The 25,408-nt window shown below is 40.5% G+C and overlaps 1 protein-coding gene across 3 annotated transcripts in view; it reads left to right on the forward strand.

Moving 5' to 3' along the window:
• Nucleotides 1–25,408, forward strand: part of NFXL2 (NF-X1-type zinc finger protein NFXL2) — a 312,418-nt gene that overhangs the window by 267,324 nt on the left and 19,686 nt on the right. For all 3 annotated transcript variants that reach the window (XM_089436528.1, XM_089436529.1, XM_089436530.1), the window contains one exon: nt 1,027–1,113. In XM_089436528.1, coding sequence (XP_089292654.1) covers nt 1,027–1,113 — 87 coding nt within the window. The remainder of the gene's footprint in view (nt 1–1,026; nt 1,114–25,408) is intronic.

A 25,408-nucleotide genomic window follows, 5' to 3' on the forward strand; every position in this document is an offset into this window, starting at 1 on the left:
AGACGCTGCAAGGAAGTTTCTCATTGTATCTTGTATATCATAGACTGTTGTATTATTCAGATTGGTTTAATATAGCGAAGATTGGGTTGTACATTATTGTACAATATTTGTTAAAAATTGTGTATACTTGTGTACATGTGATTTACTGCTTTATATTTTCCACTGTGCAAAGTAGTTCTGGTTGAGATTCTTGGTTTGGTAGTGTCAGTAATTTTAAGATTCTAACCTAGACCCAAGATCGTGGAAATTCTATACATTCTGGGTACAACTAGCAAGTTATATCCCTCTGAATCTATCCCTTATCACATCTGGTATGAATAGGGCCTGGATACAATTGGGATGATGAGATTAGATGTAATACCACACAAAACAAGCCTAACATGAATTGGGTGAAAACACCTGCCCCCAACACCACTTGGAATTGTAAATTTATTAAATAGATCTTGTAAGTTGAGTTGTTCATTTGATGCACTCCCAAATTGGTAAACTCTTTTCCGAAAATGCCTACCCAAATCTAAACCAGAACCCGATACCACACCCACACCCTGAACTCTTGGAATCTGTTTGTTTTTCTTTGTAATCAACTTCCTTCCAAAATCTGATGAGAATTTTACCTCTTGGATGTTATTACGGATACCTTTCTGAGTTATATAAGCGTTGAGTAGGATGTTCTTATCATTCTAGCAGACTATTAACTTAGTTATTTTCAATGATGGTTCTTATTTCAACTTGGTGAAAACAGTTCACCACTTGTGACTATTTATCTGATTGAAATTCTTTATTTTCTATCTGCATTTTCCATGTTTCTAATCATCAGCTGATTAAAATGTTTATGTATTTCTTTTCCAAGTCAAAATAAAAGCTTCTGACACTGTGAAACATGAAATTATGCTCACATTATTAATAGAGACAAATTTTAATAATATTAACTTGATTAACATCTTTATCTTCCTTTGAGGAAGTTGGTTATAGGGTTTCTATTTAAATTTGTTTGTTTTTGTAATGAAACCTTGTGTGTTTTGAAAGGATAAGGTGGATCAACCGGTCACTGCAACAAAGCGAAGAAAGCGACGTGATCAAATGCAGGCAAAGGGTCAGCAGTCAAAATTGCAGGTGGGTTGCTTCTTTATCCATTCATTATTGTCCATCCACGTTCTGGAATTTTCTTATCTGACCAGGGTATGATTTCATAGTTCATATTCAGTGAATCAGTATTTGTTTAATGAGAAACCTGGTCTACTTGTACAAAAGAACTGTGTTATGAAAACAATTCTAAAGAAAATGGTTGAATGACTATGATGGAACATCAAAATATCTGATGAACATACTAGTACAATGTAAGGCATCAAGATCCTCTCTGGAGTTCTATTCGCTGGTTAATCTTTGCTTTGTTAATGCTGTCGATTTCAGAAGCTTATTTTGTCAATACTATGAATTTATATAGGTGCCTTCATCTTGTAAAATCTTAATCTGTAAAACGGCTCCATTTGAATACTTATAGTTGGGGATGAACACTGGTATACAATAGTCATGGTTTTCTTGCACCATATATCTACGTTGTTTTGTTGGTTATACCAAGATAACTAATGGGAAATCAAAGTCTCAGTTTCTTCAAATTGACTGAATGAAATGAAGTTTCTTTATTTTGATATTCCCTCTTATTCCATGACAGCACATAGAAGTGAACTGTACACTTTCAAATTTGTAAAAACTTAAAAACAATGCTTACAAGCTTTAAGGAAAGTTTTCCTTTAAATTCCGTTCATGACATAGTAGGTCAGATGCCCACTAAAGATTTCTGTTCAGTAATCAACTGTTTAACTATTTGTTCTTTCATTTGTCAAACCAAGCAAAATGGGCATTAAGCTGTGTTATATCAAAATATGAGTGACACGTGAGTTGATATACCTTCAACTTCAGTTTAGAGTATTCCTCAAGGAGAGGCCTTTTTTTCTTGGAATTAAATAAATAAAGTATTTGTGTATAGTTGTGAGGTCATTGTTCCAAATAATGTGAGGCCAAAATATGTTAGTTAGAAAAAGATTGAAATTCACTACTCAATAGGCAAACCTTCTTCATTTTAAGATAACACAATTGCTGTTGGTAGAAATTGTTCAAGAATGAACATGCAAAAGGAAACACTCTAAGAAGGTATCACTACCTGTTTTAGGACTCAGTGGGTTCTCTTGTGATTTTGTTTTGCTACCTCAACCAGAAATTTCTACTTGTATACATTGTTGACATGATGGTCCAGAGATATATCTCAAGATCGAATACTGTTAGTCTCATCACTTCATTCTTTTAGCCTATCTCCATTGTGTAGGCAATAAACACCCTTTAGACTCCCCACTTCTTGAATTTGTTGGTTTTAGTTTGGTAAGAAAACAAACTTCATGCCATATGATTCAAATTGACACACACCTTATCTCCAAGAGATCTTTGCTTTGGGCCTACACCATACTAAGTATTGTCTACTGGGTCTTGTCAAGAATCTAGACCTTTTTGAAGAGGCTCATCATTTTGGCCTTTGCGATTGTGTAGCGAGACCACCCTTAACCTGGAGTACATTTTGGAGGACTTTGTGAGGCTTTGCATTGGTCCCTTCATGGTGATAGGCATAGATAGGGATATCTCTTTGTAATGAATATAAGTCATATAATAAATAATAAGGTATAAATAAATGCCATGATAATTAATTTTAATAACCTTCTATAAATAAAGTTTCCTAAATGATCAAGAGCAACAACTCTTCTGGGAGATAACCTTTATAATATGTTTATAAATGGGGTCTCCATCATTGTAATCATCTAATCAATTATTCAATATGTTATTATGTATTACTATATTTTAAAAATTTGTGTCTCATACCATATAAGAAACTTTATGATTATTATATTGGTATCATAGCCCTTGACAAGGACACATTCATGCAAACCTTCGGGAATAAAGAGGGTTAGTAATGCAAAATTTAATATTGTATGGACAAATTCAAGTAGTATCAGGATGAAATCATGCAAAGCCAAGAAGAAATCAAGCAAAACTTAGATGAAGAGAATAAAAAATTGAAAGAATTGCATAACGCGTTATTGGCATTTATGGTTGATGTTGGTTGTTCATTCAAAATTTCAAATGATAACAATGATAAGAATGATAAGAATTACAACATTGACTTGCCTTCTAAAATGTCTAGTAAAATAATTTCCCATGGTGGACACTGTTACCCACCCATGTGGATGATCCCTATGTAATGCCCCTTCTCAATAAATTTTGCTGAGGGAAAGACTACAATTTTGCAATTTTGCAGCCAACATAAATTTTGGACACCAACTTAGGAAAAGTGGGTCAAATATTTGAGTTGGTGGAATGTGGGGGCCACCCCTCAAGAAATATGCACCCCTTGAAGGGAAAATTGATTTTGCTAAGGGAGGTCGAAATATTTGATGGAGGGACCCACAAGAAAAGGGAAGGCAACAAATATAAATAGGAGGATGAGGGCAGCTATTTAGACTTTTTACTAATTTGACAAACTATACCATTGTTGGTCAAGTTGTTTAGTTGAGTCACAAAGTGTTATTCAACACCAAAGATCTTCGAGGGGAAATCTCACCCTTTCTTCGGTGGACCACGAGTGCCACCCTAGGGAGGTATTGCCATAATTTTGTGGAGGCTTGGGGAGCAATTTGCAGGTGGTACGAGTTGCCTTTGCCTCAGTCTGGACGCAGAAAAGGGAGCCACGTAGTCTTGTGGGAGAGCATTTTGGTGACAAGAGCACTGAGCCTTTGTAGGTCTTTCCCTTGGTCAAATTGCAGTGGATTCCTGAAGAATTTATAGGCTGGGAGAGTGTGCTTTGCTCAGGTCGAAGTTCCTGCACGATAGCTGGCTTGGGTTGTGCAGTTCATGGTGAAGAAATTCGTGGGGAAGGCTTGGGGAAGGATTTTGGGGTAGCATTGAGCTGGGAGTGTAAGAAGGTTGATTGGGGAAGATTTCTCAACATTTTGGAGGGGCTGCAGCCTACAGAGACAAAATTCCTACAAGCCATAATTTTCTGGCAGTGGGGGTGATTCAGAACTAGATCAAACCCTTTCTGGATTTTTTTGGGTTTTTGGTGGAGAGCCCAAGATTAATTTGGTAGAATTTTCTGGGCATTTTTGGAGGCTCAAATAGGTGTTCCTTTCAGCCAGCAATACAGAAGTTCCAGGGCCAACGTAGTACCTTTTGGAGGAGTTGTTCCCTCTGTATCCAGGCAACATTTTCTCAATTGGGATTGTCTAGCTTTCCTTGGGAAGCCCAGGTGCACACATTTCATGCATTGTACTCCTCTTTATATATAATAAAATGGCTGAATTTTGGGGTAGTTCTGGTGCAATTCTGGGTGTTTAATGGCTGTCTGAAAATTTCTGTTTGCATGTGTATTTTTGCTTAATATCACTGTCAATTTTCCTATTAGGAATATTATAGTGGTATCAGAGCATGTTCCTGGCCAGGGTGGGGAACAAGAGTAGGTGATGCCACCCAGATACCAAGGAGTGGTTTTTCCAGAGGGGCCATGGAAGAGGAAGAGGCAGGGTTCGAGGGAGCTATAGACCCATTTTCTGACATAGAGGTAGAAAACATAAGAGGAGACATGGAGAACTAGGAGGACAACGAACAACCTAGATAGGGAGATCATAATCGGGTCCTAAAGGAGTTGTTGAGGACCAACCGACAAGTGTAGAGGCAGGGACAACTGATGATGGATATGATGCAACGGGTGATGGGCCTGCAGGTGAATGGGAGGCTAGAGGCGAAACCCCAAGGTGACAGGGGTTCCACAACAAGGGGAGGAAACCGTACATTCCAGCCCCCACACACCCGTTTGAGTGGCCAAGCAGGCCGTCCTACAATGTCTCATTTTGTGGATGAGCCAGAGCATGAGACAGAGTCGAACCCAGTTGCATATTTAGTGAACTCAGTTGCATCGGGTATTGATGAGTACGAGGGACTAGACTCCAGGATCAGGAGAGTGATGTCCTTTAGGGAGTACATTCACCTTAAGGAGAGGTGTTCCACTAAAGATGGGATTCACTATAGAGGGGGGCATTCTAGTCAGGAGGTGCAGAAGATAGCGGGGAAGGTTACACTCCCCAACTATGATGGGTCGACAAAAAGTTCAGCCAGGGCATGGGTTCAGAAGCTAGGCACCTACTTTCACCTGAACCCCATGCGAGAGATGGACACTATCCAGTTTGCTATGCTACATCTGGAGGGAGATGCACATGAATGGTGGTACCATAGGCTGATTACATTGGGGCACATTCACATCACCTCTTACACCAAGTTTACCAGGAGACTGATTGAGAGGTTCGAGAGGAAGGACCCTGAGCTACATTTCAGGGAGCTAGCCCACTTGAGACAGACAGGCAGTGCAAAGGTCTATATTTCAGAGTTCCAGAGGTTGGCTGTGATGGTGTCGAATATCTCGGAGGCTCGGTTGATTATGTTGTTTGTGGAGGGGTTTGCTGAGCCATTGCGTGGTTGGGTGAGGGCCTATAAGCTCCCGTCCTTATTGGATGCTATTTCCATGACCCGAGATATGATTGACGCAGTGCCCAAGACCAAGGCCTTTGTATGCACGAGACCCATTTCCCCACAGGGGAATAGAGACATTCGGCCACCTCAGAGGGATAGTGGACGTGGCCATTTAGATGAGGAGACTAGGAGGTATATTCAGACAATGAGTTGGGTGAGGAAGTTGATGTTGATTTGGGGTAGCATCGGATGTGCTCTAGCCACGAAATTTGGTGGAGAGGTTGGGGCACATGAGATCTCCAATACCCAGAAAGGGTTTGGGCAGATTCTAAATAGATAAGGAGATATTAAAATAATTAATATTTTTAATGAAGTCCCTAAGTCTAAACTTAGGGAAAATAAAATATTAATGTGTATTTACTATTAATATGAATCTGTGTTAGAATGATCCAAAAGACATGGATCAAGCCAAATCTAATCTTAGCTATTGATTAGGGACTTAATCTCGGCCGTTGATATGTCAACGAGAAAAGTATAAGAGGAGGCTTGAGGGTCACTTGGAGAATACACCAGAGTGATTAGTCATTCTATTCTCTAGAGCGGGGTTTGCTAAGAGAGATAGAATTAGTGATCAGGAGATCAGCTGAGGGGCATTGAGTATAGAGAGACAGAGAGGCAGAGATAGTGCCGGGATAGCAGCAGAGCAGCCAGAGAGAGAGACGCAGGAGCAGCCAGTGCTCACGCAGGGCCACGCAGAGGCAGCTAAGTGCTGCGCAGAGCACCAAAGGGGTCAGCGTAGCTGACGCAGAGGCTCAGAGAGCTGACGCAGGGCCTCCTGGGGTTGACGCGGGCCAAGATAGGCTGACGCAGTGCCAACGTTGGGCTAGGAGAGGCTGACGTAGTCCAAATTGGGTAGACGCTAGGGTTTCTGGGGCAGATTGGTGCTGAATAGCTGCCGGAAGGATTATCCGGGGTTTCAGCTAGTAGATTTCTCAGAAATCGAGAAGTATTAATGCTAAGGAAATTCTCTGTTGGGTAGGCTAGTTTCGGCACCCAGATGTACTCTGATATTGCTCAATAAGAAAACCCTCAGATAGCTGCACTGGTTTTCCCACATTGGGTTTTTCCGGGGACATTAGTCCAAAAATAATGGTGTCATGTGGTCTGTTTGTTCTTGTTTCTTTTAGTTGTTGATCTATAATATGTTGAGCATGCACTAGCGTTTATTTTCAGTATTTACATTGTAAATAACTTGTTAAAGAAAAATAACGAGTAGGTAGGAATAAATCAGATAAAGTGCATGGAGGGTTTCTAACTAAGTAAACTTAGAAACTTCAACAGTTGAGTTAGGCGCAGGTCAGAGAGATGAGAGGGCACCGTCATAAAGAGGAGCACCACCACCACCCCATGGAGGAGGGCCATTCACTCCATCTGAGGGAGTTCTTGCTTCACTTCGGGGAGGTTCGAGGTGCACCGTTAAGTAGATGAATTCTGAAACAAGTTTTTCATTTAAACATCATAGGAAGAAATATAACACACACAAAATAGGAAACACTCACATAAGAGAGCTGAATCACATGAATCTCTGAAAAGATTTAACCAGGTACTTCTAATCGACCAATTTCATTAAAACTTAGATAAAATTAAAAAATGGACACTGTCCTTTCCTCTCTAATCTAACTAACCAATCCATTTTCATGTCTTTACATCATTAAATACAAATAGGAATTCCAATTGCCACTCTAGGTGGACGAATTCACTTCATAAAAGATGAATGGTCCAGATGCAATGCATCTTCACTTGCTATGTAGGAAAAAACAAGGAACTGCTATATCAGGACTAATGCAATTTAGAAACATCAACTCAAACAATGCATCTTTGTTTAACAACTCAAACTACATGATTTTAACTTATCAATAGCTATCCAACAACTAAAATGACTTCTCGAAGCTCCAATTTCGAAATTTTTCAAAATAGAGTTGACTGATATGTTTGTGCATCAGAGGGCAACGAATTTATGGAAAAATAGGGTTAAACTACGAGCTCATATATCCTGAATTGGGATAGATGTTGCAAAATGGAGAGAGGTTTTTGTAGAGGAGAGTGTCCTTGAGAGAAACCTCTCTTAGTTTCCAAAAATGCTTCTCCAATTTCTCACAATCTACATCCAAACATAATAACTAAAACTGGAAATGCCAAAACCTAAAAATAGGTCTGTAAAAATGCATTCGACTTTTCCAATATGTGACACGTGCAAAAAATGAAGGAGTTTTTTGTTCTTTGGCCCGTTCGTGGAAAAAACCTCTTTCAGTTTTCCAAAATTCAGCTCCATTTGGTCGGAAACAACTTTTAAAAATGATGACAAAAACAGTCAATTTTGCAGCAAATTCATAACAGAGTATGGCAGACCTCTTGGATGAATAGTAAGAGGCAAACTCTTTTTGGTTCCTATATTATTGGACCCTAACATTGGATCCAATGGGGATGACATCCTCCCTGTGAGGTGCCAAGAACACCGTAGAATAGTAGCTTGATCCATTGGGCAATGGAGTCAAACTACAATCTGCTCTGACATGCGACCTTCTCCAACTAAAGCCAAACTGTTGCAATGTAACCAATATATAGACTGAAAATAAAATCCACATTAGAAAGACACTACTGCAACTGAAAAATGAAGTGTGCTCATTCCTATGAGCTTATTTATATACAAAGCAACCTACTCTAAGTTGATCTCTGAAAAGCATAATTAGGTGATACAAAAATGCCAATGCAACTAGTCCAGTAGTTGTGCAATCGTGGCTTCTTGACTATGCTTCAGTAGAATCAAAACTGGAACATGTAAGGGCAATGGAAATTGATTGTAGGCTTGATATTCACAGTTGAAACATGATCGAAACTCTATAGTGAACAATTCCTCCCTATAGACAACTATGGGATCATGAAATACATGAATTATTGGTTGATCTTCAAAGTATTCTGCAAATTGATCATCATGCTTTGACAGTGTATATATGCTTTCGTTGCCATCATAAAATTCCATCTGTGAGTTATCAAACCCATTCTCAAAACATTCCTCGATCTCAATATCAAAAGGCAGCACTACCACTTCTTGTTTCAACAGAAATTTTAGTTCAAAATGCTGATTTTGACAATGAAGGCAGTGGGATTGAATACGAACTTCTAATGGTTGAAAATCTTTCTCAAGTATTTCAGCAAACTCTCCTAAAAAGTTTGTCTTGGCTTTAGAGCTACATTTGCATGACTTTAAATAAATAGGTAAAAAAATTGAGAAAGCATCATCAATTTGATCATCTATTAAAATTGGCAACTAGGGCCAAACTCCACATGGGTCATCTTATTTATGGCAGCTGATATTTTTCTTGGATTCCTCTCTCTAAGAGGTGTAGGATTGATCTAAAGATCGTCTGATTCCGACATGTAAAAATGAAGATATGAATTTATTTGTATTATTGACAAATTGTCAAGGTCGGCCAGCAAGCAAAACAGACATTTTAACTCCCTGCTCATCCTCAACGTTGCATATAAAAGGAGACCTCAAGTCATTCTTTCATCATCTCATCTCAACACATCTCTCTCTCCTCACTTGATTGGGTACGCTAATCTGGGCAACATCTCTCATACGTGCAAAGGAAGGACATTTTTTGTTTCGCTGTTTGATTGTGTTGACTGAATTTCAGAACGCTGTATTTTGGGCTGCGTTGACCAGCGTTGACCTCCTTTTGACTGCGCATTAGGAGAGGCATCTTCTCCTTGGCAGGCTGCAGATCTGAGCACTGAAATCAAGGTGATTTGAACTCCCATTTGACCAGCGCAATGTTTTAAGACTCCGACTCCGACTCGGCCGAGGATCGACTCCGACTCCGACTCCGAAACGGTAATGACTCGGCCGGCTCGATTTCAATGACTCGGTCGTTGTAAAAAATACATTAAATATTTATTTTTTTTATAAAAAAACATAATTTTAAAGATTTTAAAAATAATTTTAGACATTTTCATTCATGTTTCCAAACACACCTACAACTGGAGTCCTTGCTGGCTGTGAGACTGAGGATGGTGGATTGGGATCTGCATTCAACTGAACAACATGTTCAAGTTCAATTGATGTCTCGATATCTAAATCTAAATCAAGATCCTCATCAAGATCAAACTCTGCTGGACGACTCTCCACTACCCAATCTCATGTTGGATCAATGTCTTCCAACACAATGGGATCTGAATCAGGTCTTTTGTTCAACAAATGGTTTCGTCTGAGCCGGAGGTTGTATTGGACATAAACTAGATCATTTAACCGTTTTTGATCCAAACGGTTTCTCTTCTTTGTGTTACTTGGGAGTAGGAGTGAAAATGGGAGTGGGAGCGACATTTTCAGAAGCTCCTGGTTTGGGAGCGAATCCCAGAGGAGTTCGACAACCAATGTCACTAACATCAAGGTACATAGAGGGATTGGTGCTCTTGATTAAATAAGAGTTCCATACCCTAATACATGACAAAAGTCAATGGAAATATTGCAATCCTCCAATCCTGAAATCCTGAAAAACTGATAAGTCTGCTGGATTTTGAATGAAATCTAAAATTCTACTTTCTCCATATGAAATCCAATGAGGCCGAAACCACTCTCAAACATCCTGAGTCATTTCATGGTAATGTTAAAAATTTAAGTAAAAGGATGAAAATGAAGATTAAGGAGAATGTCACTTTTACTTTAAGAATTTAACATTACCATGAAATTTGAATAGCATATCAATTGTAGAGAGCATTTGAGTGTGTTAAATAGGGTTTGGGAGGGGGAATGGACCCCAAATGACATTTAGCAAATTCATATAACACCTTGGAGTCCAAAACAATCAGAAATCACCTTAAAAATCCATTAAAAAAATATTAAATTGCTGTTTAACGTGTTCTGGGCCGGCTTTTTGTGACTCGGCCGAGTCATAACAGAAACGGCCGAGTTGGCCGAGTCATTGAATGACTCGGCCGAGTCATTGGATGACTCGGCCAATGACTCGGCCGAGTCATTGGATGACTCGGCCGAGTCATGGCTGACTCGGCCAAACGTACCGTTTCAAAGGCCGAGTCATGGCTGAGGGTATCGGCTCGGATCAACTCGGCCGTTTCGGTATCGAAACGACCGTTTTTTAAAACAATGGACCAGCGTTGACTGCCCTAGATCTGGCCGCAGTTTGACTTTCGTTGACCAGCATTTGACTGGACTTTTTGAACTGTTTTGGATTGTTTTGGTTTGTTGTTGGAGGCCGAAGTTGACTGGGTTTGACCGAGCTGCTTAGAGGAAGAATTCAGCCCTGTTTGACCAGCGTTGACTTTTCTAGTTAGGGCTTTTCTACTGCTGTCATAAATTATCAGATTTGTAATTTGTACTATCTCTCTCTACTGAACTATTGAAGAATATAAGAAGAATTGATCAAGGGTTTCCGCATAGGGGTTCTGTTAATTTTAGGCAACAATGGTATGTTCTATTATGCTTTAGAGCAATTTTACTTCAATTTCTTTATTAGCCTAGTATCAATATTCAGATTAGCAATCACATCAACATGATAGTAAATGTAGATAGAACATAAACATAAACAGTAGAAGACAAGCCAAGACAAGAGGACACAAGATGTGGCACCAACCAGGGACAAACTCCAATGTGGGGAAACTCTTGATCAAATCTTCTTTTAGTCTTCAATAGTTCAATAGAGAGAGATAGTGCAATTTACAAATCTGATAATTTATAACAGCAGCAAAAGAGCCCTAACCAGAAAAGTCAACGCTGGTCAATAGGGCAGATTTGACCGTCAGCAAATTGGCCAACTTTAGTCAACTTCAACCTTCAAACAGCAAGATAAAACAACCTTCAAAACAATCAAATTCAGCCTAGTCAAAGTCTGGTCAAACAACCCACCCGTGGTCAGCCCTAGCTACAGTCAATGTTGGTTAGCGATCAACATTTAGTCTCAATTTCTGTGCCCAGAAATGCGGTCTGCCCAAACAGAGATAGCCCTCACAAAAATGTAGTCAAAAGAGGTCAATGCATGTTGGTCAACGCTTGGTCAAACTGTCCAGAAATTCGATCTCCTGAAATTTCGGCCTCCTTGAAATTTCGCTCTCCTGAAATTTCGACCTCCTGAAATTTCTCTCTTTTGAAATTTCGGATGTGTGGAGAGAGAGAGGCCTAGAAATCCGTACCCAGTCAATGAGGAGAGAGAGAGAGAAATGTGAAGATGAGTGTGTCCAAATGAGGCTGTCACTTTCTATTTATATGCAACGTTGAGGATGAATAGATGTGATTGTTGGGCTTCTGAGCCTACATAAATTTGTTGGCCGATCTTGACAAGTTGACCATGATCAAAATAAATTCATAACTTCATTTGTACATGTCAAAATCAGATGATATTTAGATTAATCCTACACCTCTCGGAGAGAGGAATTGAAGAAAAATATCAACTGTCATAAATAAGTGACCCATGTGGCGTTTGGCCCTAGTTGCCAATTTTAACACTCCCTCTCAACTAGGGTGAACTCCATTTGCGAATTCATCTACCAATTTGTACTATCGATGCCATCAATGCACTTCTCTGCCCTGCTGAACTATGAAGAAGAAGAAGTGATCGAGAATGTATCATACCATTCTCTACTGACCCGAAGTCAATACCAAATAAAAGAGAGTGTCTCATACCACTCTTACTAACCCAAATTCAGTTCCAATCAAATGAGAGTGTCTCATACCACTCTTACTTACTCGAAGTCAGTTCCCATTGATCCCAGATCAATATCGGTCATCCTAGCATAGGGAGTATGGTAGTACACGATGCGTCCATCAGTAGTACTATGGTCCCTACCCTCATTTCCCTACTCATTGTCCAGATGAGAGGTACCTCCCATGAGTCCCATACTGCATGGGTAGGATGTCTTAGCAGGAGAAGGATGAATCACTCATCCTACCTACATGTCGCCAAGGGGTATCACAGGGGAATGCTGAACCACTCACCCGTACACAACAAACCACTAGGGGAAGGTTGAACCACTCACCCTATGGTTGCTCATCACTCCAAGAAATACCCCAAGCCCCCTGGAGCTCCCAAAGCTCAATGTCCATCTCATACAGGACCCTCATAAGAGGGTCTCTCCACAACTCCAAGTCGTTCTCGGAAGGCCAAGAATTTGACCTTCCCTAAGGGCTTTGTCAGAATATCGACGACCTACTCATTAGTCCCAATGTGATGTAGCCTTATTGCTCCTCGTTGTACCATATCTTGGATAAAGTGGTACCTAATGTGTATATGCTTGGCGTAGTCATAAAACACGAGATTCTCTAATAATCGGATCCCACTTTGGTTTTCACAGAGGATCACGGTGGTATCCAGCACATGTCCAAACAACTCACTAAAGAGCTTCCTCAACCAGACAGCTTCACCTGAGGCCATACTAGCAGCTATGTATTCGGCCTCGGCGGTGCTCAAGGCAACCGATTTCTGCTTCTTGCTCATCCAGTATATTGAAGTAGAACCCAAAGAAAAACAACATCCAGAAGTGCTCTTGCGATCCACCACATTGCCAACCCAATCAGCATTAGAATAACCATGCAACCTCACATCTCCGACAATGTATCTCAATCCATGATTGATTGTGCCCTGATGATATCTCAGAAGATTCTCGGCACCAATCCAATGTATATGATGAGGCTCAACCATATATTGGCTCAATGTGTTAACTACAAAACATATGTCTGGACGAGAGTTCACCAAGAACATCAGTGCTCCTATGAGTTGAAGATACTCAGAAGCATTTCCCAATTTAGGTCCGACAACACTACCACATAACTTCTTAAAGTTAAGTTCCATTGGAGTAGTCACAAGCTTGTAGTCCACCATTCCAAATCTTTCCAATATCTTCACAACATATTTTCCTTGAGAGAGGAAAATTTCACCTAGATTTTGCCAGACCTCCAACCCTAGGAAATAACGCATTGGTCCTAGGTCCTTCATCTCAAAGTCAAAAGCCAACTCCCTCTTACATTTGTAAATGAGAGGGTCTGCACTTCCATCAGCTCCATGCTTGATTTTGTAGAGCCACTTAGAGGTGAGTCGTGACAACTGATTTGTCCTGGGGTCTAGGGACCGCATCCCAGACATCATTTTTCATAATTGACTCGTATTCTTCATTCATAGCATCCTTCCATACTTGATGCTTCACAGCTTCTTCGAATGATGAAGGCTCATTTTGAATGATAGTGCTCACGGTGGTCAAATATCCTTGATACCTATTCGGCTTCTTGCTTTCACGGAAAGTCCCCCTTGGTGCAATGTGTCTCACTGCATCTTCAAGAGTCTCCCTAAGTCATGAGGGTCCCCTTTTGGAGGAGGAGGGCTCATGAGCAGGAGGATCAATAGGATCCATAGGTTCATCAATATCAAGCATCGTTTCGTCTTCTTTTGCTCCCTGATTTCCGGTGTCAACTTCTTTGTCCTTCCTTAGGATAGGAAGGTTGTTGATCTTCTTGAGGGACATATCTTCGTCGAAGGTGACATCATGACTTATCTCGACTTCCTTGGACCAACCACATAATTTCTATATCGCTTAGAATTTTCACTACAGCCCACAAAGATTCCTTTCTTCCCAGATGCACCCAATTTGCTTCTTTTCTATTTCGACACATGAAAACATACGGGACTTCCAAAAATTCTAAAATGAGAGACATCAAATTTCTTACAAGTGAACATTTCTTCGGGAGTCTTGGAGTCCAATGCTTGATGAGGCATCGGTTTTGAACACACACGTCGGTATTTGCAGATTTAGCCCATAGAAACTTCAGAAGCCCTTGATCATGAAGCATGGCATAAACAACTTCTACAATAGAGTGATTCTTCCTTTCAGCCACACCATTCTGCTAGGGAGTGTATGGCATTGTAGTCTCCCTCTTAATGCCAGCTTCTCTGCAATAATCTTGGAATTCATTGGATTTGTACTCGGTCCCATTATCGGTCCTCAATATCTTGATTTTCTTCTCGAATTGGTTCTTGATCAAGGCTTTGAAGTGTCGGAACTAGGTGAACACTTCATCCTTCTTCAAGAAGTAGATCTAGGTCTTGTGAGAATAATCATCCGTAAAGGTGAGATAATATAAGTATCCTCCCAAAGAGTTTACAAGCATCATACCAGATATGACGGAGTGGATCAATTGCAATATATTTGCGGTCTTGCTATTACTTGAGGGGATGGTCCCCTTGTAAGTTTTCCTTCGACACATCCTAGAATATAGCTTCATGCTCTACTTTGAACTCAGGCATACCTGTCACCATCTGTCTCACATCGGGTAGGGATTTATAATGAAAATGGGCAAACCTCCGGTGCCACAGTTCAGATTGTAGAGATGTGTCGGAAGGCATGGCTCCCAATGGACTTCCTCCAACTTGATACAAAGTGTCAACCTTGAACCCAAGCGTAAAAGCATCTTTAAAATTTCTTTTCCAAACGCGTACCTTTCCATCGATGAATGCCACCTTGAATCCTTTGTCCTCTATGGCTGAAATGGACACCAGGTTCTTCTTGAGATCAGGTATATCTAGTGCTTCTTGCAAATGAATAGTGTTACCTTGATTCAATTGAAGGGTAACATTCCCTACTCCCTTCACGGGATAGGTGGCATCATCTCCAAGGATGATCTCCAAGTTTGTCTCCTTTTCTATCAAAGCAGAGAGGGCTTCCTTGTATCTGGTGAAGTGCCTTGAGGCACCACTATCAATCAGCCAATTTCCCAAAGTGTCCGAAGGAGAGGCAGTGGAGAGGGCCGATATAAGATAGTACTCTTTTTTCTTATTTTTAACAACATTGATTCTTCATACATGGAGTTCCTTGATTTCTTGGAGGGTCGACCATTTCCGTGATGTCCCGCATTCCTTTTTCCTTTGCCATTAGACTTGCCATTCCTTTGATCGTTGTTGTTAAAGTTGCCCCTGGAATGATTGTGATCATCATCATGCGATGTGTCCCTTCTATTTGGATACTCTCTTGCATAGTGGCCAAACTTATTGCAAACAAAGCACCTGCCCTTCCTTCCTCCCTCAGATCCAGGGTTTCCATGGAAATGACCTTTAGACCTTGCATTATTTCTCCTGTTGGCATGAGCGGAGAAAGTAGTGGGGTTGCTTCTATTAGAAGGCATTTCTTGCTCCACCATTCTTGTTTCTTCTTGAATGTATCTCGACATCAATTCTTCAAAACCAGGAATTTGATCATTGTTGAGGACGGTGGTTCTAAATACATACCACTAAGGTGGGAATCCTTCAAGGGTGGTGACAGTAAGTTCCCTGTTAGGAATGAATTCTCCAATCGAGAGAAGATCATTCTTGATCTCAATAATCCTCAAGAAATAGGATTGAATATCCTCGTACTTGCCCTTCTTAATATCCTTTAACTTATTCTTGAGAAATAGAATTTGATTAGCATTACTAACCTTGAACATGCCAACCAACTTGTCGTAGATCTCCTTGGAGGTCTTTAATTTGGAGATGTAGGCCACCAGATGCTTGTCAATGGAATCCCTGATAATCTTCTTTGCTTTGACTTCAGGCCTATTGTACTTGGTCTTCGCAGCAGCTGGTGAATTTGAAGGAGGTTTAGGGATTTTACCTTGCACATAGTCCATCACTTCTTTTTCTTCCAAGGTCAAATGAAGAAACATCTTCCATACATGATAGTCAAATTTATCATGGAGCTTGTCTTCAGCCGAGAAGTTGGATGAGGAACCCATTGAACCTTTTGTCCTTGTTCAACTGTCTTTGGTGATTGCTCTTTCACTCTTGCTTGGGTTGTCTTCTTTTTTTTGTTGAGGCAAGCGCCGATCCTTCTAATTCATTAATTCAAAAGAAAAAATACATATTGTACATAAAACTCGATCCTTTACAAGAATTCGGGAAAAAGGAACCCCTACCAATGACCAAGACCTCCCAAGCTACTACAGTGATCACCAAAATTTTGAGAAATAAACAAGGAAAGATTGCAAGAGCCCCCACCCATTAGGGAAGTTCTGGATAAAACACACTTCCTAGAGCCAACATACGATCATAGACACCCCCGACCGCGCAAAAATAACACATCACGAAAGAGGGAAAAACCGCGCCAAACCGGATGAAAGGATAGAGCCCACCTGGCCCCACAAAAACAACACGTTCTATCCTAACCGTTGATCCTGGCTGCTGGATCCAACGGCTAGAAATCATATCGCACGACCTAACACGACTGATAGATAGTGTGCGATCGAAGGCGGTTTCAAAGTCAACCAACCTACCACGTGTTACAATCTCTATGGAATCACTCCCGAAACTGCAAAACCATAAACCGCTTATGAGTTGCGCGATCTCTGGAAAGCCAACCATGCCGTGGTTTTCAAGCCTGAAAGCAGAAAGGGGGAAAATCCCAGTTGCCGGAAAAACTAACCACACATTCTGTTTATTCCTGCTATGGAACCAAAATCTGATACTATGCGTGTTTGGGAAAAGACCCGGCAACTTGTTTGCCGTTGAACTGAGAACCTCGTTTAGCTGACTCTGGGAAAAATTGAGACATACTTTGGCTTGCCTTTCTACCAAGTACATACTGATAGGTTGTATAAGTACTTGCCAGAAAAATCAATTCATACTAGTCACCCTGGCCCGATATCTGATCAATTCTCTATCTTTTGTGGCTTGTTCTTCGCAGAGAACCTTTAACCGGTTTTGAGGTATCTCCTGCCACTTTTTCGCCATTCCGCCATCAACATTGTTCACCCCTTGGTTGGCCAGAAGGTTTGCTAGTTTATTGGTAGATCGTCGAACATGGTTGAAACTAACAGTTCGAAGCATCTGGAGGTGAACGTGGATTCTTTGGTAGACCTGGATTAGTTTCCAGTGAGTAGAGACTTTCTCCGGCCGAGTACCGCAGTTGATTCTTTTCACAGAGTTAATGGTAATCTCTGAGTCCGCTTCTACAATAACATTTGAGCCATGGTTCTGGATCAGAAACTCTAGACATTGTTCCAGAGCCATTAATTCTGCCATATTATTTGTGGCTCTTCCCAAACGACAGTGGAAGATAAAGATAACACTGCCCTTTTCATCTCTTAACCCGAGTTTCCTTTTGAAGCCCCATCAATGCTGTATTTCAGATAGCCTTTCGGTGGTGGTTTCCAGAAATCCTTCTCTATATCCATAGTTATATCCTTCCTAATCAGTCCTTGTGGAATAATCCCTTTCATTCCCAGTTGTCTGAGAATTCTCAGCTCAGTCCCAGAGGGGGGATTTTTAGGGAGATTGCGTATTGTGATACTAACTATCTCCCTGAGCTGTTTTAGGATCAGATCAAATATTCTATGAGGAATAACGTTTTCATTCTTAAAAATCCTTTTATTTCTTTCTTTCCAAACATTCCAGATAATGAAGCTTGGTGTGAAGGCCGAGGCCAAATTAAGGAACTTATTCTCCGAATAGTTTCCTCTCCACTTATTTAGGGTATTTGTGATACTACTTCTGTCCCTATCTGATTGTTGGAAAATGGTAGAGAAAGAATCCCACAACCAGGTGGTGTAAGAGCAGCTGTTAAGAATGTGCTCCATGGTCTCCTGCTCTTCACAGAGCTGGCATCTGAAAGGCCCCATAACCCCCCTTTTTCTAATGTTGTCCCAAAAATTTTTCTTATGATGAACTAACCACATGAAAAGCTTGATCTTCATCCAACCTTGGTGCTTCCAGAGGTGCTGCCAGGTCTTTTCTAGAACACTGGAATCAAGCTCAAGGAGAATACCTTTAGCTTCCTTAAGATTAAAGGTGCCTTTATTGTTATTGCCCCATCTCAATTGATCCTGCCCCTCTATTACTAAAATCATTCTTTGTTTAAGCAAGCTCCCAAGAGCCTCTGCTTTAATTTTAATGGGGCTATCATCTCTGCAGTCAATTTTTCTCCAGCTTCTCCACTTTCTGGAGTTCTAAACAGGATCCCAGAAATCCTTAACTTTGTTTAACCCTTGGGAATCTGTTTCCTGCTTGAGGCTTAGAAAATCCTCTATTAACAACGTTGGTTCTTGTTGCCATTTGTCCTCCCAAAAGAGTGCAAGATCTCCTGCTCTGATTTCCAAAAAACTATTTTTTTGAACTAGGCTTCTATTTTCCCAGGCTTTGTTCCAGATGTGAGATCCTTTTAAATTTCCACACATTCTTATGAGATCATTAGTGTGCCAAGAGCTGGCATATTTCTCTTTCCAGATCCTTGTCCACTGGGTTGTTGGCTCCTGAATCCATCGCCACCAAAGCTTGGCTCCTAGCACTTTACTAAGAATCTCCTGATCATCCAAGCCTAGACTCCCATGAGTCATGACTCTTGGGTTTACAGATTTTGTCTCAAGAGATCAGGGCCCACTTCTTCTTTGTTTCTGCCTTACCCCAGAGGAAATCTCTTTGTATATTCCTAAATTGCTCTAAAACTCCTTTGGGAGCTGGGAGGACTGATAACATAAAAATTGGGATAGATTGCAAAACCGCCTTTGTTAGAACTAACCTGCCTGCCAAGTTCAAGACTCTGAAGGTCCAATTTTTGACTCTGTCCTGCAGCTTATTAAGCATCGGTTCCCAGGTACTATTGTGCATCGGTCTGGCTGTGAGAGGGATTCCCAAATACTTTGTGGGGAGGGAATCCCTTTGGAAGCCAAGAATTCTAGAAATATTTTTCTGAATAGCAATGTTAGTATTTAAGAAGAAGATTTTTGACTTAGAGAGATTGACTTCCATACTTGTAGCCATGGCAAATTCCTACGGGATTTGATTGTAGGCTGAAGCTTCTTTGACTGTGGGGATTCCTTGCAGCATGGTGTCATCTACAAATTGTTGGTGAGTCAAAGCTTGACCATTCTCAGATAATTGAAGACCTTTGATTTTGCCCGTTTCCTTGGCATGCTTAATGGATCCGCCAAGTCCTTCCATCATGAGAATAAAAAGAAAGGGAGAGAGGCGGTCTCCCTGCTTGAGGCCTCTAGAAGGAATGAAAATCTCTGAGGGAGAGCCATTCACCAATATTGAAAAGCTGGATGAAGTTACTAGAGCCATGACCCATCTGACCCAGTTGTGATTGAAACCAAAAGCAGTGAGAACCTTCTTGATGTGAACCCAATTCACCTTGTCAAATGCTTTGGCAATATCCAATTGCATGATCATCCCCGCCTGCTTTTTACTAGTAAGCGTGTGAACCACCTCATGGGCTTGAATAATGTTATTTAAAATTTGTTTGCCCTCCACATAACCTGCCTGTTCCTCTGACACTAAGTAAGGAAGGAGAGGTCTTAGTCTGTTAGCAACAACCTTGGATATTATCTTGTATACTACATTACATAAAGCTATGGGTCTATACTTATCTGCAGTTTGAGCTGACTCCTGTTTGGGGATTAGGGAGATGAAGGAGGTGTTGAGGGCTTTCAGGATGGTTTTGCTACACCTGGAATCCTCCACCACATTCAGAATATCCTGTTTGACAATATGCCAACAAGCTTTAAAAAAATCCACATTGAAACCATCCGGGCCTGGTGCTTTGCAATTCTGCATGTCTTTGAGAACCTCGCTTACTTCCTCTTCAGTAACAGGTCTATTGAGGTTAAAATTGTCCTCTCTAGACATCAATGTTCCACCAAGACTCCGGGACGGGGAGACGCACAAGGGGGATGTGTGGGAGTACCCTCAAATTTTATGGAAATTTAGGGGGGACGGGGGGACCTTGGGGTATATATTTTTTTTCCTTTTTAATATATATATATATATATATATATTTCAAATTCATATTCAATAATGAAAGCATAAATACAATGATACATACATAATTGAATTAAATAATGAAATACATTGATCCATACTCATCATCCTTACTAATACATACATGATTCATCCATAGACAACGAGATTCAATAATAAAATACTCCAATCCATATCATTATTCACCATTTTAGAATCTACATTGATTTAAAAACGAAATTCATCATTCATAATTCTGGATTCTAAATTGATTTAAAATTAGAATTCATCATTCATCATTCTAGAATCTAATTAGTACTAAGCAAAATAGACTATAATAGATACTGAAATATGAATACTGGAATAGTAAATTGATATAACTAAAACTCAAAAACAGTGGAGTGATGGGTCTAAAAGTCACTCTAAAGTACAAAGAGGGCTTGGTGCTCTTGGTTAAATACAAATTCGATACCCTTGTACATGACAAAATGCAATGGAAACATTGCAATCCATCGAATCCTGAATTCCTGAAAAACTGTTAAGTCTGCTGGATTTTGAGTGAGATCTAAAATTCTACTTTCTCCATATGAAATCCAATGAGGTCGGAACCACTCTCAAACATCCTGAGTCATTTCATGGTAATGTTAAAAATTTAAGTAAAAGGATGAAAATGAAAGATAAAGGAGAATGTCACTTTTACTTTAAGAATTTAACGTTACCATGAATTACATAGCATTAGTAGGGAAATATGGTAAAATACTAGGTTTTCCTTTTCATAAATCATTGTTTACAAGCAAATTTAATGGGGGATGCATAGCCCATATTGAGGGGGGGCGTCCCCCTTTTGGGGAGTCGCGTCCCCCCCTGCGTCTCCCCGCGTCTCCCCAGAAGGGGGACACGGGGAAACGTTTCCCCATACGTCCCCTCGTCTCGGGTGCGTGGGGTGCGAGGGGTGCGCGCACCCGACCCTGGGGGACGCGTCCCCGTGGAACACTGCTAGACACCAACTTAGGGATATGCCTTATAATTTCCCTGATGGATTGTTCCCTGTTTGGATTGTTTTCCCGAGTGATGTTTCGGAAATGCTTAACAAGCACAGCTTCAATATTCTTATGAGTGTTCTGGAGTTCCCCATTCTCATTCTTTATTGTAGAGATTCTGTTGTATGCTCTATTAGCTATGGTGGATCTGTGGAAAAAGCTTGTATTCCGTTCTCCTTCCTTAAGCCATTGAACTCTAGACTTTTGCCTCCAAAATATTTCCTCTTGTTTGCATATACTTTCCCATTCTTGTTGATGTTTGTCAGCCTGATCACTTTTGACTTTGTCAAAGCTGTCTTGGATCAACGCCTAGTTGAGTTCCTGAATTTTGATTTCCAATGATTTTTTGTTCACAAAAATGTTTCCAAAATCCTTTTTGTTCCATTCTTTGAACCTGAACTTGACATGCTTTAGTCTTTTATGAAGGAGGTACATTTGTGTTCCTTGTAGTTGCAAGTCTTCAGACCACCATTTTTCAGTGTTACTAATGAAATATGGGTGGGAGAGCCAGATATTCTCGAATTTGAAGGGCCTATTTCTGGGAGAAACCATACCCTCGATTTCCAATTGAATCGGCCAATGATAAAACCCTCCGAAGGGAAGGACTCTTATTGTTATTTCTTTATCTATGATCATCAGCTCCTCTAAAATCATGAACCTATCTAATTTAGAGGCTACTTGTGCCTCACCTCCTCTTTTGTTGTTCCATGTAAAAAGGCCATTACTTAATTCTGAATCAACCAATTTCATATCATCTGTGAATGTTTGGAACGCTAAAGAGTCTTTGGTTAGCGTTCTGGTTCCTCCTCTTTTTTTTTTTTTTTCTGAAAGAGACTTGATCATATTGAAATCACCTCCCATGATCCAAGGAATCCTAGCGTGTCTGTTCCTGAGATCTTTTAGGGATTCTAGCAATTTGAGTCTGTCATCTATTTTTTGAGGACCATAAACTTTTGTGACCAGGAAGGTTTCCGAAACCCCCACTGGTTGCATGACCACTGATAAGTAATTTCTGGATGCTTCAGCATCTATTATGCTTATTTTCTGGGGATTCCAAAGAATTAGAATGCCCCCCGCTGTGCTTTCATCTTTAACCTCTAGAAACTCAAATTTATTGAGCCATTTGCTATGAATTTGTTTTATTTTCTGAATGGAACATTTGGTTTCCTGGATGAAGATCATATCCGGCATATCTTGTTTCATTCTATGACTTAGCATTCTTTGTTTTCTTTTACTACCTAGACCTCTAATATTCCATGATGTGAACTTCATAATTCAAGATTTGTAAAGGAGTAACTGGTTAGGTCTTTCATCTTACCTGAGTCTATCATTAACTTTCCACACTCCATCAAGAGGTCCTTCTGCTTTTTCCTACCCCTTTTCTTTCCTGCATTTCTGGTAGCTAATCCTGGAGTTGATTTAATTGTTTTCACACCTCTGTACTCATGCATGTCAATGGTTTTTCCTTTATCTAACCCCCTTTCATGAGTTTTCCATAAAAACAACTGTTGAATTCTGTTGCAATCTTCTTGGGGTAGTGAATCTATCCCTCCCGTGGTTCCCTGCATCAAGAACCCTTCCAGATCTAGGTGTTCCTTATCTAGAATTTCTTGAAGTTCATGGTCTTCTAGATCTGTTTCACTTTGGGTCATTTCCTGATCCATCTCTAGTTTTGTTTCACTCATCATAGTTTCTTTCTTATTACCAATCTCTTGTGTTGGGTTGTAGTTTTCTTCCTTTTCCTTTTCATTAGGGCTGTCCTCCATAGATTGGTCTTCATTTGCCATTTCTTCATTCTCTTCTAGTGCTTGATACCTATTTTGACTGGCCTTTTGACCCTCATTACGAAGATGCTTTGGTCCTTTTTTGCCTCCTTTTCCTCTACTTGCCACTTTTTGAAAGCTTTCTGTGTCCATTGCATTTTGTTTGCTCCTGTTGTCTGCTCTACTAAGAGGGCAATCTCTAAACAAGTGTCCATGTTCGTGGCACTTACGACATCTGAATGGGATATGCTCATAGTCCACTGTTTGCACCCAATCCTCATTAAAAACTTCCAGGATGATTTCATCCGGAAGGGCACCTGATAGATCCATTTCTACACAGATTCTTGCATAGGAAGTGTATTTGCCCCTTCTTGTGGCTTCCGAAGCTTTGAAAAAATGACCTAGTTTATTGCCAATGGCAGCAAGCGATTCAGTTTGCCAGTAATCAAGAGGTATAGAATGGAGCCTTACCCAGACAGGTACCGAAGTAAAAGTCTCTCGCTCTGGAACAAAGTTCATCATCCAAGGCTGCATAAAAGTAAGGTCCTCCTTCAAATATTCTGTCTTTGTCTTCGATGCTTGTGAACACCACGGTGAAGAATCCCTTTGACCCAAGATGTAGATCGATGCTTCCTTTGGGTTTCCAGTGGTACTTGATCCATATCTGTAAAGCCTTTTCCGTGGGCCATAGTCCCATGAATTTGCAGATTATAGTGTAAGTCCCCATATGTTCCCTGTGTGCCTGCAATGCAGGATCGTTTAGCACTTCTCTAGGAGTAATCTCCGTTTTGGGTCTGCATGGTCCCTTTTGTTTATTGTCCCTTCTTCTCTGACTTGTGTCTTCTTCCTCCTTATCTTTAGTGTTGACATTTTCCTTGGGCTTGACCCCATCTGTCTCCTTTTCATTATTATTTTTTTCCTCTTCCACAAATCCTCTGACATTACCCAGTGGGGACTTGCCTCTGCGAGGTACGGCCTCCTTGTAGGAGGGAGTGGAGCTCCCTCCTCTGCGGCCCTCCATTAGGAGCAAGCACTGAAACTCTCAGAAACCCTAGCTGCGCGATTTTCTTCCGCTCCTCCAACTCCCTAGATTTCCCTGTATATCCTTGGGCTGTCTTCATCTCAACTCCGATACCATGTTAATTTGAGGCAACAATGCTATGTTCTATGCTTTAGAGCAATTTTTCTTCAATTTTTGTATTAGCCCAATATCAATATTCAGATTAGCAATCACATCAACATGATAGTAGAATGCAAATAGAACATAAACATAAACAGTAGAAGACAAGCCAAGACAAGAGGACATAAGATGTGGCACCAACGAGGGACAAACCCCAATGTGGGGAAACCCTTGATGAAATCTTCTTTTAGTCTTCAATAGTTTAGCAAAGAGAGATAGTACAATTTAAAAATCTGATAATTTCTAACAATAGCAAAAGAACCCTAACCAGAAAAGTCAACGCTGGTGAACAGGGCAAATTTGACCCACAACCCTCAAAACAATCAAATTCAGCCTAGTCAAAGTCTGGTCAAACATCCCACCTGCGGTCAGCCATGGCTGCAGTCAACGCTAGTCAAAAGTCAAAGTTTAGCCTCAATTTCTGTGCCAAAAAATGCGGCCTACCCAAACAGCGATAGCCCTCACAAAAACGCAGTTAAAAGGGGTCAACGCATGTTGGTCAATGCTTGGTCAAACTCTCTAGAAATTCGGTCTCCTGAAGTTTCGGCTTGAAGTTTCGCTCTACTGAAATTTTGGCCTCCTGAAATTTCGCTGTCCTAAAATTTCGGACATGTGGAGAGAGAGAGGCCCAGAAATCCGTACCCAATCAATGAGAGAGAGACAAATGTGAAGATGTGTGTCCAAATGAGGCTAAGTCACTTTCTATTTATATGCAACATTGAGGATGAATAGACGTGACTGTTGGGCTTCTAAGCCTACATAAGTTTGCTGGCCGACCTTGACAATTTGACCATAATCAAAATAGATTCATAACTTCATTTGTACATGTTAGAATCGGATTATCTTTAGATCAATCCTACACCTCTCAGAGAGAGGAATCAAAGAAAAATATCAGCTGTCATAAATAAGATGACCCATGTGGAGTTTGGCCCTAGTTGCCAATTTTAACAGGTTTGTCCCTGGATGGTGCCACGTCTTGTGTTCTCTTGTCTTGGCTTGTCTTCTACTGTTTATGTTTATGTTTATGTTCTATCTGCATTTTACTATCATGCTGATGTGATTGATAAACTGGATATTGATATTGGGCTAATAAAGAAATTGAAGTAAGTTGCTTATTTCTCTTAAGCATAGAACATACCAAAAATTAAC

This window comes from Pinus tabuliformis, chromosome 5_2 (assembly GCF_031772625.1).
Source record: "Pinus tabuliformis cultivar Carrire ecotype Pingquan chromosome 5_2, CPIR1, whole genome shotgun sequence".
NCBI classification, from domain to species: domain Eukaryota; kingdom Viridiplantae; phylum Streptophyta; class Pinopsida; order Pinales; family Pinaceae; genus Pinus; species Pinus tabuliformis.